Source organism: Haliaeetus albicilla, chromosome 8 (assembly GCF_947461875.1).
Source record: "Haliaeetus albicilla chromosome 8, bHalAlb1.1, whole genome shotgun sequence".
NCBI lineage: Eukaryota > Metazoa > Chordata > Aves > Accipitriformes > Accipitridae > Haliaeetus > Haliaeetus albicilla.
In genome coordinates, this window is record NC_091490.1 from 31936181 (window position 1) to 31953272 (window position 17092).

Below are 17092 nucleotides of genomic sequence, written 5' to 3' on the forward strand. Positions count from 1 at the left end.
AGTAAGTAAAATTACAAAGCCACTTGCAGAATTTTTGTTACTACCCAAATTAGGACTTGTCTAAAACAGTGAGTTTAGAAATTATTCTCTCTCTCGAAACGAAAAGAAAAGGAAACGAAAAGAAAAGGAAACGAAAAGAAAAGGAAACGAAAAGAAAAGGAAACGAAAAGAAAAGGAAACGAAAAGAAAAGGAAACGAAAAGAAAAGGAAACGAAAAGAAAAGGAAATGAAAAGAAAAGGAAACGAAAAGAAAAGGAAACGAAAAGAAAAGAAAACGAAAAGAAAAGAAAACAAAAAGAAAAGAAAACAAAAAGAAAAGAAAATCCATAATCCATGGCTCCTCAGTATCAAGAGACCATAACCCACATATGTTTAAACAAAGGTGTAATAGTTTCTATGAAGAAGAATGAAGCCGATGACCAAACACCACTGAATTCACAAACTCATAGGAAAATGAACTGCATGTCAAAAGCAATAAAGTCAATATCAGAAATACAATCTCTGATAAAAATCCAGTCTTTTTACAAAGTTAACAATTTTATAAAGGAGTATAGTAACTTGAACGCATTGCATGTGTCATATTTCATTCTGGAATCTTTTTTTTAAAAAGTTCAGTCTACCTACTGTTAACAGATAGAGCTCCTGTTCTGAGTTGACTGACAGAGCTAACTGCGAATGGTCTTGAGAAAAGGGAAGCACTGTTTAGCCGCCTCCATTTAACCTTTGGTTCTGGGTAACCCTGAACATAGCATGGCAGCGTGATGTTTGAACCAATATCTGCAGATTCATCACTGGGTTCCTGCGTGAAAACTGGGGGAGCTGGGGGTAAAAAAAGAAAAAAAAAGTACACAGAAAGTGATTTGGGGTTGCAACATGACATTAGCATTCTGCTTGCACTATTGATGACCTCAATTTATGTCCCATTATGCACAATTATTCTAACAACAGATTCCCACCTCTAGCAACACCTTACAAAAGCAGCCTCGCATGCTCTGTACTTACAACGAGGAGCTCAGAAATAGGCTAAACACCTCAAAGAAATAAAGATACAGCCACCCCCATCAGATGAACGTGCATGCTCAAGCGTTAGCATTATTAAGTTCCTCATCTCCGTCAAACAGTATTGCTCATTGCTTCAGAAAGTGTATGTGCCTGACAGGAACATGCATTTAACAAGATGTGATGTGTTAGGCCACAAGCAGTTAGAAAGAATTAGGAAAAGAGGAGAGGAAGGACTAAGTTACATGTAGTAACTTAAGTTAGTATAATATATTCTCTACTTGAGAACTATGTTAGGTTGAGGTTTGAACAGTTTCCTCTGTCTCTGCCTCTCTTCCTCCTCATAACTTTTATGCTTAGCAAAAGAGGTAAGAGTGAAGGAAAGTTGGAGTCCAAATATGACAAGGAAACAGCTTAGTGAACACCACCAGAAAGATGTTCCCAGCACAGACTTACATGTATTTGTGAGAAAGGTTCAAATAAACAAGGCACCATTGACCAGATACAGAAACACTGAAATTAGAGTATTTACTGCCTTAGATTGCAAGCTACTTACAGCCAACATCTAGAGTTATCTTTCCAGAAGCTCTCCCTGCATCATTGGTAGCCACACAAGTATAGTCACCAGCATCCAGATCTTGTGTTTCCTGGATCTTCAAAAGACCCCGATGAGTATCAATAATGAGAAATGCTGATGCCCTCAACTCTAAGTCACCTAAGTCCAGACAGAAAAAAAGTAACTGAAATAAAACAGGGTATGTACCAAAATTATTCCAACGAAACAGGGTGCAAGTTTGAGATTAGTTCACAATGTGCCTGTACTCATTTAGCAGATGAGCATTCTGACTTCTGCTCAACTGAGTGGAAAATTCATTACCACATTAGATACAATCCCTTTTTATTTATTTGTTTCACATGGAGAACACAAACCCAAGTAGCTTTGGACAGAGATCAGCATTAGGACAGTGTGCCAGGCTATATTTCTCCTTCCAAGTTAGAGACTATGTGTGGCAGCCACTTGTCTTCCAGTTCTGTACCAAGTTGGGAACTCCACAAAACCTAGAAAACAGCTCTGCTACCTCTCAAGCTCAGCAGAAGCCACAATACTGATGTGTAACATTCAGAATTCACCCACATGTACTTTTTAGGATGAGTATCAAAGCCTATTGACTCCTGCTTTAAAGTGCAAGGCAAGCACTAACTGCAGTGAGTTCAGAAGTAGCTTCCTTTGAGGGATAGTTATTCACAAACAGACCACAACAGGGTTTGTGCTTCCCTCCGGCCACTGTCAGAGATGAAGGATTGGACTGGATAAGCTATCTGTTGGCAATATCTACCAAACAAGATTACTGGTTTTCCAGAAAATCAGCAGGGAGGTGGTTTATACAATAACACACAGGCATCAACTGCTTTTTCTGAGAATAAATGTTCAGTCTTGAGACAGGATTCTTTGACTTAATATTATGAAAACTCCTGCAGTTGTGATACCCAATATCCTGGTCCCCTATTTAAGAAATTGTAGTAGACAACTCTGAGATTTGGAATAAAGAAGAAATAAAAGTTCCCTAGGCATTTCAAAAGAATTCGAGCAAAGATCCAATAGGAAAAATAGAAAAATGTTTTGCAATTTTTGTAGCATATAGCTAACCATTTTCTGTCACAAGAATAAACCTTATTTAAGTAGGCAAAAAGCTCAGCTTTTTTTTTTTTTTTAAACTATATATGCTACAGAATGTTCATTCACTGTATTTAAACAGGAGCAAGAATTTATGCCCTAGAGGTTAAGTGCCACATCTTCTAGATTTAGAGAATTTCACAGATCAGTCACTAGTTGGAACTACACAGCTTTTGAGAAAATAAGTCACTTCAAGATCATTGTTCTGAATGTTATTGCTAAAGTAAATAAACCAAACACAAAGTAAGAAGTGCACCTTTAAACCATTTAACTTGGGGATGTGGGATTCCAGTTGTTTTACACTCCATAATCGTTGTGTCTCCAAGAGCAATCAGAATTTCACTTTGAACTATGGTCAAAGTTGGGCCCTCTAAAAAGAAACAATACAGAAAAAATTAAGTTCCTCATCCAAAATATATGCCATTTTTAAGACATAAACCATGAAATACTTGAATTTTCTCTTGTTATATGGAAGAGTATTTGCATTAAAAGTCAGAAAGCCTTAAAAATCATGTAAGGTGACAAACACTGGGAAACAGGAAAAAGTAGAGCCTGGAATGTCCAGAACACTGGGACCATACAGAGACTATATGGGAATTCAAGGAAAGAAGTGGAAGAGTTTGATCATGTAGAAAGTAAAAAGATTCAGTCTCTCTTTCACTCCAGCCAGATGTTGGTCATCAAAAATTTTAGTAGTCTATTAATATATTAATGTAGTGTTTAGAGTACACAATTTGGACTAGGGCTCCAGAGTGCTAAGCACGCTACAGGAATTTACAGACACATAATTCCTTCTCCAAAGATCTACTCAGGTTTGCAAGCCTACCTCAATTTAATACCCAATTTTAGGGTTTGTTGGTTTTTTTTTTTTTTTCCTTAAAAACAGCATAAGAAGAAACATTAAGCCCCAAATATCACTTAACAATACTACTCAGATTTGAATAGGAAACAAAAAGGACATTTGTGAGCTGTTCAACATCTTTTCTGAGTTTTTTGAAATTTCTACCAGTATGTTATGCGTGGTTCTACCAATTTTAACAGTTCCTCCCTGTTGATGTATTAGTTTGCTTTTTTAATTTCACTGCGTTGTTTCTTTTACTTACCAATGTATGTAAGGGTGGATGTCTGTTTCTCTGTGCCAGCTGAGTTACTTGCCAAGCAACCATAAACTCCTGCATCGTTTGGAACTGCCTTTCTTATGATTAAGGTGCCTTCTGGGGTCAACCTATACCTGGGAAACACACAGGGAACCAACCAAAATGATTAGTTAAAGAAAAGAGACTAACATTTACATCCACACTCCAAGCAGCAACAACAGCAGCATGACCAGATGGTTTACAAACAGGTATTGCTGTTTTTTTCTCATGATAAACAATAATATTAGTATTATTATAACTACCAGAGAGTATCAATGCATTTTGTGAAAAGCATTTAAATTAATCTTGTAAAAAGCCTTCTGAAGAAAAGAACTAAATTATTTCTCTTTTAGAGATGAGAAAATTGAAATTAAAGAGTTACAAAAGTGAAGGTTGAGGTACTATTTCCAAAACTCAGACTCCTGTGAAAGAAATAGAATATTTTGGCATTCTTCAAAACTTTTCTCTCGCATAGGAAAACAAATAAAAATAAATAGAGAAAGCTATAACCCCTACCTGCTTGAACCAATAATAAACATATCGTTGTGTGTCCATACTACTGTTGGCTTTGGATAACCTGTTGCAGAACACCTGATAGACACTTCAGAGCCTTCCGTAAAAGTCTGATTATTCGGTGAAATGACAACCCTAGGTGGTTCTAGTAAAAGAAATTAAAAACAGCAATTAAAAATATACTTTTAGAAAATACAGATTATAACAATCACTTTATTCCCATTTTCAAACAGCTCTATAGTGAGAAAACAATCCTGATAAAGGTCAGAGCCCACTCATTTCTCGCTTCCTCTAGAACAATCTACCAATTCCTCAGCATAACACATACTAACTTTTATAAAGGTATGCAAGTCAGGATTCAGGGTACAGAGACCAAGTTAATTCACAGGCCTACACAGTTAGCTTTGCTCTGAGATGCAGAATTTGGAGCTCCCAAATGAGGGCACCAATTCTGACAAAAAGCTGCCAGAACGAAGCAAAGTTCACCAACATGATCCATCAAGGTGACAAAGCCAGGCTGAAATAGGCATAAGCTGTACAAGGGCATCATTCTGAATAGAAACTATGAGAGCATTAGTGGTTTCACATGGATTCAACTTGAATGTAATAATTAACTTTGAATTTTTAATGCATGCTTAAAACTCAGCAAAGCAGCAGCAGAGCCAATTTTGATAAATGTAAGACAAATTTGTGCAGGCTCCTGAAAGCTAAAGCCAATGACCACAAATCTTCAGGCACGTCAATGGTAAGAATATAACCTGAGTGATAAAAATAAAAGTGACAATCTATCTGCACACACACAGAAAGAAATTAATAGCAAAATCATGTCGAAGACAATTGAATCTGCAGTGTTAACCATGCCAGTGGATGTTATGGATTTCAGCTGCATTTTCACCAGAAAAGTGATTAGGTGAACTTCATAGAATTCATGCACTTATATCCTTAGACAGATTTCCTCAGTCAGAAAGACCACCAAAACAATTCACTGTGGCAATAGACATTTTCTTCTATGGTACATATGACTGTCTTGCTTAGAGTGGCAAGAAAATGATCCACACCACTTAAGGGACGAAAAAGTAGCAACTTGAAGTAGCAGCAGTTAGTACTACATCTTGGTTATGGCATGAAACTGGCTACTATTAGATCAGTAGTATCAATCTTCATCTTAGGAGCTTTGCCTCTTGTGAATCACGTACTGTATTAACATGTATTCCTTGCAGCTGATCTTTTTAGTGGCAACCATAGAATGAAAAGCCTAAGCCTAACTCTCCCTTGAATCCAGGGCTGCTCTGCATAGCTTTTTTTATTAGCTTCAGTGGGAGTTACACCTTCCTATAGACTCAGGTGACATTTGGCATATTTTTGTGGCTGCCAAGGAAAAATGTATGTAAGAGCCAGTACACACAATCTATTTATGTGTGGCATAATCCATCGAGGACAAGATGAAGGGGTGACGCTATGCAACTTCTAGGTGAACAGCACAAATCTTTCTAGTTCAGTCTGTCATAATGCAAACAGAAACAATTCAGAGTGCTACTACAACTGCCTTTCTGGAAGAATTAATACCATGACCTCTTCATTGTCATTGTGGGGAGGAAGATTATCATCTAAGTTCTGTGTTGTAATACCATTTGCTTAAAGAGCTAACTAAAACACACAGTGTTTCTGGCCTGGAAGAAGAATCTCCCTGCAGAAGATTGTGCTGCTTCTAGGACAGAAGCGAGGCAGCTTCTGGCTCCTTACAGGGCATAAACACCATGGGTTTTAGTCAGCAGACTTTTAAGCAAATGGCATTAAAACACAGAACTCGGAAAACAATCTTCCTCCCCATGATCTCAGCACACCTAATGACAGGGGATAGTGACTGACAGAAAATGAGATAATGAGAAACTAAATGATTTTCAAATGCTCAAACATCAAATTAAGAGCACAGGTAAGAACAGCAGGAGATCTCTTCACCTTTTACATGGAAGGGCTTATCAAGAGTAGCATAGGTTTGGGAAATACAGGTTGGCAAATCTAAAGATATTATCGAGTCACATGCTGACTTTAACAAGGTGTCTGTGCCTCTGCAGGTCCAACTTCACTTGATAATATGGACTAATTACAACACATTACAGCTGGAAGGCAGGGAAGTACTTAAGTGTCCCATGGATACAAGACATTTTATTGTCTGCTACAATCAGTTACTAGAGAATGATTTGTCCTGTAATACATCTTGTTAAACAGGAGAGCAAGTTTACCACGAAAAATATTAGTTTTGAAATATAATTAGTTGTAACATCAGTATACAGGTATGGACATAACTTTGATTTAACCTTTCTAGCATACTTCTAAATAAAATATTTTGTGTTAGAGTTTCATGAATAATTCACATCTGTTAGTGTTTCGTGCAAACTTATCTGCACGCCCCTATTAAGCACATCAACCCCCTCTTTTGAAGAGAAATGTAATTGCTGTTTTGAGGAAGGCTCTTTGATGCAGTATAGCACCTGGTGCTCTGGGAAGTAGAACTTATTGCCAGGACTTGATGACTCTGTTTTCAGTCATTAACTAGCTGTGTGAGCTTGTAAAGGATTCTGAGATCTGTAAGTAAAAGTGTATGCAAAACCAGACAGCTATACTGCCAAAGACAAGAATGAATTAAGCAATAAACAGCAACTAATTTGCACACATTTGCAAAATTGTAAACACAGATGCATATAATGCCTTATTTCCTTTCTGAAATTTATGGCCATTAACCTTCCCCAAGGTCATTAGGTTTTCACTTGTAGAGTAGATTTAATAAAAAGCTGCAGGGTCCTGAAAAGTCACTGCTATGTTTCATAACGGGTCTGAAACCTCTGAGCAGGAAAGGCACCAGAGGAAGGCAGAACCATAGTTCCAGAAGTACTAGGATTAAATCCAGATACAAGGGGGCTGGGAGAGGCAAGAAATGGATGCAAGTTACAGAACAGTCCCTCAAGTAATTCATGATGTGCACAGCTTTCTCAGCTATTTAAATTTTGTTTTAAATCCTGCCAAGAGACACTGGGAGATATTCTGCATGCTCTGGTCTTCAGGAAGGTCTCCTCTCATGTTGATATTAGGAAACTGTTTGTCTCAGATAGCAGTTACACATCATGTTTTGGCAGCACACCATTGTCCATGCAGTTATTTTCACACAATGATATTACCAGGAGAGCAGAAGAAGATGGAGGAAATATTTGTATTTAATACATAAAGCAATGAAATTAATTGGGGAAAAAAAAGTCAATATCTATGGCTGTAATACTCAAGCTACCAGCTAGAATCAGTGAGGTCACATTTGCCACTAATTAACCACGTTGTTTTCTTGCTCAACAGCCAGCAACCAGGCAGGCACATAGAACGGGCTTTCTTGTGTGACAGGTCAATTTAATTTCTTTTGCTTTGTTCTTTGTATCATAGGGGAGAAGATTCATACATGGGCAGGAGAAGCACAAGCTCCTTACAGTGCCAAGGCTGCAGAATAAAACCTCTTAAACAACATAGATCATGTGTAACACTTCTTAAGAGAAAGAAGGTTAGTGAGAATTTCAGAGTCTGAAGCATTCATAGTTGTAACCATCCTTGGCCCTAATAGTCATTAAAACCATTTGAGGCAGTTAAACTTAGCATGAAAAAGGAACAGCAAATACCAAATTTTTATTTCACACAACATAAAAAAAACCCTCTTATCAGTCTTTATTAGTAAAAAACATACTTACTGCTGAGGCTTTTTCACTACTTTCTGTATGCATTTTTTTCTTTTTTGAGAGAAACTTTTCCTCAAAAGCCACTCTGCAGATGATATTTGATTGAATCATTACTCAAAGTGTCAATATTTTTGTGCAGCACCCTCGAGATTCTTTCTCGCCTTTTACACTAAGAACATTTTTGGAAAACTGCATGATTCAACCTATTCACCTGACAAGTAATGCATTAACAAGGCTAACTATTTAAATGTATCTAGATTAAAAAAAAAACACCATGTAGGAATGCAACCACTGCAGCAGTTTGCCCATGTTTGTTGCAAATTTTCACAAGGGTTTGGTTTTTGTAAAATTTCACTTCAAGACCATCCAGATCCTCCTACACACACACAAATACTGGCAGAGAATAGATGGCGCCCCATCCCTCTGTCCAGTCTGCTCCCTAGTAGTTCTCTATAGTTACAACCCATTCCTGTTGCATCAATTAAAAGGGTCTGAATTGACCTACTTGGGATCCTAACTACCAAGATACAGCAAGAGCAGATGCTTATCCCAATGCCCTGCTTTTAGTAATACAGGAACTGTAGTGCTGGTGTGAAAAATTCTCTTCAGACCGAAGTCCTGTGTGACCACAGCAATGTCTACTAATTCTTGTGTTACTGTGAATTTTATAGATATGCCTTAGTTTTTTCCACAGGGAAACATATAAATGGAAGTGAATGGCTTTGATCTCAAACTGTCTGAAAACCTACATTATGTTAGTGTCAGCCCTAGAACTTGGTAGGCTCAGGAAAAAAACACTTGGTGAACACCTTTATAAATGAAAATGAAAAAGTCAAGGCTTCCTGTTCCAGCAGAGCAGCCCTGACATGCTGCAGATAAAGAAACAGCATCTTAGAAAATTAGTACATTACAGAAAGTGAAATGGGGGACTTTGACGTCCAAAACTTAGTGGGTTCTTCTCAGGGAATATGTCCCCACCTTCACATGAGAGACAGTTCACTTTATTGACGTGTAAATTGAACTTGGTAATGCACAGGAGCATAAACAAGGACTGCACGTAGTAATTAATGATTTCCTTGTGCTTTTTATTAACTGTTGCAGTAACAGAGATCAAATATCCTGCAAGAAGCTAGTTTCCAAGAGATCTGTGTAAAATATTGTCTTGAACCAGAGGTTTGTGCAGGTCAGAAGACATCTAGAAATGCCAATTTCTGAACATGTTATGGTTTCACTCCTCCAAAACCCTTCACAGAAATCTTTCTAAAGGCCTACATTTTCTGTGAGAAAGCAGCAAGAAAATAATGAGCAAGAAATCAAATGACAGAAATTAAGATGCATGACACTAATTTCCTGTTTAATACCCTAATTTTTTATCTTTCATCAAGTTAGGACTTAAATTACTTGGAGTAAGAACTCTTCCTACGATGCATGAACTGAATACTATGAAAAATCACAAAAGCTTAATCATCACTTATTTAGTTGAATTTGTGACAAATTATCTAAAAGACACAGAAAATTTAAAAAGATATTTCTAGCCGGATAAAAGGGCTTTCTTTGTTCCACTTCTGTACTCACCTGTAGAAACCTCACCCAGGGAATACCATCAAAAGAAACCTCCCCAAACAATAAATTCAGGCCAACTCATGAAATCAGGCCATAAGAGTGATTGGTCTAATAACAATTTTTTCCCCATCAGTTCCCCTTCACCAAATGTAGAAAAGAACCTCTTATGAACGGCAGCTGTGTGGAGAAGACAAGTTACCTTGGGGATACTCATTAATTTTCTTGAGTGGCAGAGAACTCCAGAGAGGCTGCTCAGACAATTCCTGACCCTTCTGCTAACCTGCATTTCTTGTGCAAGAGTCTAGTTTCTGAAAAACAGCTTAATGACTATCATTGAGTCTGCAGTGAATTATAATTAGCACCTACTGATTCAGCTCTCTTTCTTTCAAAGAATAGTGACTTTTGCATTAAAGAACTTTGCTGAGAGTTCAACTGTTTTACTTCCTGTTCTAACAGGGGCGGAAGTGTCACAGTGATAACAGATTTCAGGTAATATCTTTAAAATATGCAGCTTGGAAAAAAAACAAACAAACAACCATGAACTCATCTTCTCAGACAGTTCCAAATAATAGCCTGGAAAGAACCACAGAAGGCACTAAATTCCTTTCATTCTTCAAGACAGATACCTTGCATTTAATTAACTTTCTAAATTTGAAATAGCAAGTAAAGCAGTAATACTTCAATTTCATTCCCTTTCTTGTTTTCTCCATGTTTAAAGAACTCAGTACAGTATAACAAACTTCTCCTTGCCCATTATTACAGTGTGTATCTGTATATCTAAGTGAATGATATTCACACAATCAGTTATATAGCTATCTCAAAGACTAAGATGTTTATTTCTGTATTGTCTCTTTTCAGACAAAAAAAGCAGAGGAAATTCAGGGAACAAAGCACTGGGTTATGCCAAGGAGGTGATTTACCTTTTGTTCATCTAGACAGTTTCTTTCCTGGACTTATTCCACATATAAGTACATTCATGCTGAAGGTCCTATTGTGTGTGTTCAGTTCTGGTTTCTGCTCCTTTGTTCAGTTCTGGTTTCTGCTCCTTGTCTGGGACATACCTAAGTATTACCATTGCTTTGGTTGAGCCTAGTCACATACATTGTCACCTGGGCAATTTTTTTTCAACCTGGATTTCAAGCTATTGGTTGGCTGGTAAGTGTCCACATCAGTTCCCTACAGCAGACAGCACATTTGCATCTTGTCAGGCTAATAGGTCCCACTTTACCCCACTGCACATCTAATGTAGTTGACTCCATTCATACAGCAGGACAGTACTCTTGCCATGCATTGGCTTTACAAAAGCCTTTAGCAGACTGTTATTACAGCAATGACAATTCTTCAGTGCCCAAAGTTAAACCTACACTTTACTTCTTATGTGGGCAGGTGGAACACATAGTATGTCTGCTTCTTTTCTGCAGGTGCAGCTTAGGTGCTTCTAGCACTTAGCCACTAGCACAGATCGCTCTGAATTATTTAGCAGTGCTACCTCTAAGCAGGTGCTAGAAATGCCTTTCCATTGTGATGGTGATAACAGACAGGCATTCAAACATTTTTAAATAAGCAGGTAAAGGAAGCCCACTATGCTATGGACAGAACAGTAACTACAGCATGTATGATTTTATTTTACCTGTACATACAGATAAAGAAATACATCTGAATAGTATGCTGACCTGCATGCTGTTCATCAATGAGCTCAATGCACAGCAGCTGGCAGATGATTACTTTAGATGGCTCCCAATAAGACAAATGTTCAGTTGTGCCTCAGTTCTTGTTAATCTACTGCTGGAATTCATCGTATGCTGAGATTACTAAACTCAAACATCTCTACTAATCGCCAACATAAACACAAGCAAAAGCCATAAAAGTTTCTACATACTATACAGCTGTGTTGTAGCAGCAAGTGCTTCATTGTCTACTCTTACTTACACCAGAAAACATGCAAAACCAAGACTACCATAAAATCACATTTAGCATCACCTGAATTTCAGGGATCTGGGTTTTAATTGTGTATTTGAAATTCTTGGAGGGGGAAGGAAACAAAAAAACCACGACACATCAATCTCTTCAGCATGCACACTGTTTCAACTCAAAAAAAAAAAGCGTAAGCTCCTCATAATTCCCTCTCAATCGATATCACTTATGTGTATGAAAACATCAAGAACAAAACATCAAGCTATCAAAACACACCATATTAAGTCAACCTGATAAATATGCATATAGCAAACTCATATTTTGCCTACAAGACTGTCACAAACTGGAAAGAAAAAGTTTACATGCTCATGGAATTTCCCTCATCAGTGAGAAATATATCATTGAAAAGTTTATAGCATCACCAATGTTTCACACTCCTGGCCAATCTCTAGCCTCACACAGCTGCAATAAACTCCTCCAGGCTTCTGATAAATTATATAAAGCGTATGAAAAAGTAGTGACTGCCCTTACAAATTCATTTGTTTCCATATAAGACCAATCTGTTGGAAGGACTTGAACAATTCACACTATGTAGCCACCATTTAACAAGGTCCAAGATGAGCAAGTACTTTAAAAGTTAGTCATAGCACTCTATAAGCACCAATACAATCCTAGAAGGCTCAAAAGCTTATACTCATTGAAACTTATAAAACTGCATTCAGTGACCTTTCAGACTACCCTGAGCAGTACACCACTCCTCCACAAGTAGGCACAAGTTTTAAATGGGATCTTCATCTAGCTGTGCTCAGTGTTAGTGTGGGACAATTAGTGACTTTATATAGCATGTTCTCCTTAACACAGAACACACAACTGGGGGAGAAAGTCAACTCTCATTCAAGATTTCAGTCTGTATTTGTACAGCTGCTGGCACAAAAAAAAAAAAAAAAAAAAAACAACAAAAAACCAAAAAAACAACAAAAAACCCAACCCAAAATCAGATGAATGTTCTCTTTCAGAAACAGCAGCATCAAACTGAAAGCTTTCAAAATGAGGGTTTACTACAGTCCACTTAGGCATGTAAAGCAGATGCTGGGTTATTTTTAGACCTACCAACATTTGTTCTCTGCCTTAACTCCCACTCCAGGAAGAAAATGGGGGTGAAAGCAGTGTTTATTCTCTTATGATCCAAAATTCAGAGATCTATATGGAACTGTCCCAACAGTAATAAAGGGCTTCAATATGAATTTAATCTGACATTCCGAATTACTTGCAACTACATAAAAGCACAAACCATCTCAATCTATTAACAAGACCTCAGATTTCCTTCTTCAGAATGTTAATAATGACAACACTATAAAGCTTTTGCTTCTTACATATAGCCACCCTTTAATCTTTTCCTGCCAAAAATAAACTGTTCTTTTGAATACTCTCTAGACCCTACCAAGTACTACGGGTTGTACATGACACAATCACACACCAGAGCACCTCCAGAAATCTGATAGAAATCATGTTGTCCAAGCAAACTAAAATGATCACAAATAATAAGGCATACAACCATCCTGACACCATTCAGCTTTTGCATATAGCCATTTGAAAGGTTGGCAGTAGATAACTTTTTCTAAACAAAGAGAGGCAGGCACCACTGCAGAAATCTGAATTCAACCACAGCTTAGCATTTTCTACATACTTATTCTGTTCTAAGCATCCTTTCATCAGAAATGAAAGAAAACACAACTCAGACTCTCAACTAAGCCCATCTAAACTGTCCAAGAGGGTTACCTCAGACATCTTTTAAAGCCGTTAGCAATACCAGTACCAGCCAAAACATAATTCCCAAATATTTGATATAATCAGTCTACATACATAAGTGATTTGAAACTCAATATTCTGCTGTGGCAGCAGTAAACTTCTTTAACTTTACTATAAAAAACTGCCAGAAGTGATTTGGTCATTGTGTTAAAGCTCCCAGCTGGTCTACAGACATTAGGGAGGAAAATCTAAATCCCAGGAAGAGATGAACAAGGGAGGGGGGGGCTTCTCTTGCTGCCTTTGACATGCTTGAATGACTGTCTTGATGGAAAAATCCTGTAGAATTTAAAACAAAGTTTTCCAAACGTATGGGCGTTGAGTTTTTTTCATGGCTTTTTTGCCTTCAGCCTTGCTAGATATTTAACAGTTACACTCTGCTGTGGCCATCTAAGGGTAATTCAAACAGATCAATGAAGAAACACTTCATTCTGCTGTGTTTTGTAATAGGTCCTACATAGTTGATTGCACACCTAGTTATTCCACCTTGATAAACCAGTATGCTCTTCCTATAAGAAAAAACTACATCCCATTAGTAAGTGTTACACAACTCCACTTTTGACCTCTCTCTGTTTTGGAGCACCTTAAGCCAGGCAATTCCATTGAATTTTTCTTCTTTCAATAATTCTAAGTTTTCCATCAGTTAACAAAGTACTAGAATTACAGCAGCAAAGTTAATGAGGCTACCCACTCTGCACAGAATGTGACCCAGTATAATCACCAAGCAGAAATCCTGTCAGAGTCATCTACAAGCAGACAGAATAGTTTTCTTTCTAAAACATTTTGAGTTCTGCCTCTTCTTATCCACAGGTGGGTAGCTAGGAACCAAAGGTTCAAACCTCCACATGACCAAGACAGACAGAGAGAAACCTGCAGTACTTTCAAATTTTAAAAGGATTAGCTCCAAGAGAGATTACTGCTTTTATACATAATTTTTTTGAAATTTGTTCCTGGTATGCAGCAAGATCACAGATCTAGACTTTGTTTGGTCTCAGCCATACTGTCATTTTCACTTCTGACATTTTTAAAGTCCTTGCCTTCATAAAATCTAGCCCTTCATAAAATTGTGATTAGTTCTTAGCTTAGCACTATAAACCAGATACAATAACATGATACACAGAAAAACTTAGAAGTACTATTCTTTTATAAAGAGACATAAAATAACCCAGATGAACACAGAAATTTTTACCAATTTAGTTACACATACATAATTATAGTTATAATTTCACTGAAAAAAAAATAAAAATAAAATTAATCCACATTGCCAGCCTGCAAATTTTCTCAAAGTAGAGGTTGGCTACAAATATTGGGGAGTGGTATGCACGTGCGTAGCTATTTCTGTGCTCTACTCTTTAGGAGGCACTAACAACAAAACTACCTCAGGTTCCATTCACTTGTGCAGCAGTTAATTTGGCAGTTACAGGAGGAGGATCAAACCACAGCTCAGAGACACACAGTACAAGGCAGTCTCACAAAATGAGCACTAGTGCTCTTTGGTGACTCCCACCGCCATTTTAAAACAGGGAAGAACTACATAATGTTCGTCAGTCTCCAAGCAGTTTTATCAACAGGCACAAATAAAGTACAAGACTTACTAAAAGAGACAGCTCACAAGATAAAGAAAATACAAACCATGACAGAGTAAGTTTAACTAACATGCAGTTTCCTGGTTACCTTGCACTGTAAGGAAGACTGATGCTGTGGTAGATCCACCCTCATTAGAAGCGATGCAGTTGTACTTGCCAGCATCCGTGAGCTTTACAGACTTCACCTCTAAAGACAGGTTGCTCATCATCCTTATTCGCAGGGGCTCCTTAAGCCTCACATCCCTGCCATTTCTCTGCCAGGTGAGATTGTAACGCACTGTGCTTAAAGTTAGGCAGGTCAAGATGGCTCCTTCACCAGGGACAACCGTGACATTATTAGGAACCTGAATCATGGGTGGAGGCTCTGCGTAGAAAGAACAAGGAGCAAAATCGTAAGAGAAAAAGATTTGGGAACCTTTGCTTCATTTGTGAATTCTTGATAAACAACTTCAAGTACACTATAGAGTTTAAAAAAATATAAACTGTAATATTTGTTTAACATTTAGTTAAATTTCACATTGCTGAAGCCATGAAACAGAACCCAGGGCAGCATCTTCACTCCTGGATGCCAAGCTACCCGACAGGAGCTTACATCACAAGAACACACCTGATTCAGCTCAAAACTATCATATCACATAGGATGAAAGATCACATCATGTATGAGAGAGGATGTAGCGCTGTGTTCTTTGAGCTCATCTTGTGCTGGGGAAAGCCAACAAGAGATCAGAGTGCCACAGCAATAGAAGGAAGAGACAGGACCACCACCACATCTCAATGTGATCTCTAACTGAGATATGACCACACATGGAAGAATGAGCTACGCACTAGATTTTTACCGGTTTTACATGAAAAAAAATCCCAATGTGTTATTAGAAAGCTCTTCTTATAGCAACAATGAAACCAAGTCAACAGCTGGTCTAAGCATCATTATTAAGTTCTTTCCATGATGGTTTCTATAAGGGAATGTGGAAGGAGAGAGCATCTGCTCCCTTAAGTTTATCTGATCAAGGACCTTGTCAAATGGGATAAGGAAAAGGGGAGGTAATAACCAGAGTATACAGACACACAAACCTGACAGATGAACAGTAACAGAGACAATGACAAGAAACAAATTTCGTCAAGCTAATTGATGGGCTATCAAGAAGCCACAAGCACCATTTCAAAGTCAACCTAGACTTTGCAACCGATAAGGACCAAACCTGAGGGTCCCACATATGGCAGGGGAAGCTGTCAAACTATGCAAGCTGATGAAGGAATATGCAGGGGAAGTGAATCAGAGGGGAGCAAAGGGGAAAGTAGGTAGAAAGGGGCATAAAAGGGACCTGTTGCATTAAAACATGGCCAGTCGTGTCTTGACTGATCCCTGCACCTGGTAACCACAGTCTGTTCTGTTGTCTTCTTAAATCTTTTTTTAACTCTCCTTCTGTGTAATCTCACTCCCTATCCCTTCTGTGTGTGTCCTGTAAGGACTAAGTGACAGCTACTGGGGGGACCAGTGTGAGTGGACTGGGTGCCAGCTACTGGAGTCAGACCGGGGGGTGTAGGCATCCCAGACCTGTGGCATCAGCTACTGGAGGGACGGGTGTCTTAATACCAGCTACTGGAGCCGGTGAGGATCTCGGGCAGTTCTGTACCTTCCCCAAACCTGTTGTGCAGGGGTGAGGGGGTTGCAGTTTGTTGGCAAACTTCAAGCTGGAACAGCTGGCAAGAAGCAGTTAAGAGGGCCCAGGATCTGGGCAGGGGTATCGGGGAGACAGAGGGGCCATGCCACTACTCAAGGGATCTGTAAATGTGTGTGTGGCTCTAGAGAGCAGTGCATATGTGCTCTCACTAGTGAGCTTCAATCTTTACCAGCCGGGGAGGAGGAAGGGAGTTGGCTGTCCCATGCTTTATGCAAGTCCCACATGTAGCTGCTGTTGAAGGCAGCGCCCCGTCTGTGGCAGTCTGTGGAGCCAGCTGCGTCAGTGTCCCCTGCATGTGCCTCTGTGATAGCTGCTCAGCTTTGCTATTGACGAACATGCAAACAGGAAAGCAGCAGCCGTGTCCAAGGGTCTGGGAGAAAGACCCTCAGATCCCAGGGCACACAGGGCTGAGCTCCAGCAGCCAGACAGGAGGAATTCCTAGGCTGGAGCTGCTCTAGGCAGCAGCCCTTAAAAAAATCCCTTAACAGTTTCCATTCAAATA

General features: G+C 38.6%; 1 protein-coding gene across 1 annotated transcript in view; it reads right to left on the bottom strand.

Annotated features, from left to right (window-relative positions):
* Positions 1–17092, bottom strand: part of HMCN1 (hemicentin 1) — a 210070-nt gene that overhangs the window by 119899 nt on the left and 73079 nt on the right. The window contains exons 11-16 of the mRNA XM_069789569.1: positions 14997–15272; positions 4327–4468; positions 3778–3905; positions 2931–3044; positions 1556–1714; positions 625–819 (exon numbers count right to left, since the gene is read on the bottom strand). Of these exons, the coding sequence (XP_069645670.1) occupies positions 625–819; positions 1556–1714; positions 2931–3044; positions 3778–3905; positions 4327–4468; positions 14997–15272 (1014 nt within the window). The remainder of the gene's footprint in view (positions 1–624; positions 820–1555; positions 1715–2930; positions 3045–3777; positions 3906–4326; positions 4469–14996; positions 15273–17092) is intronic.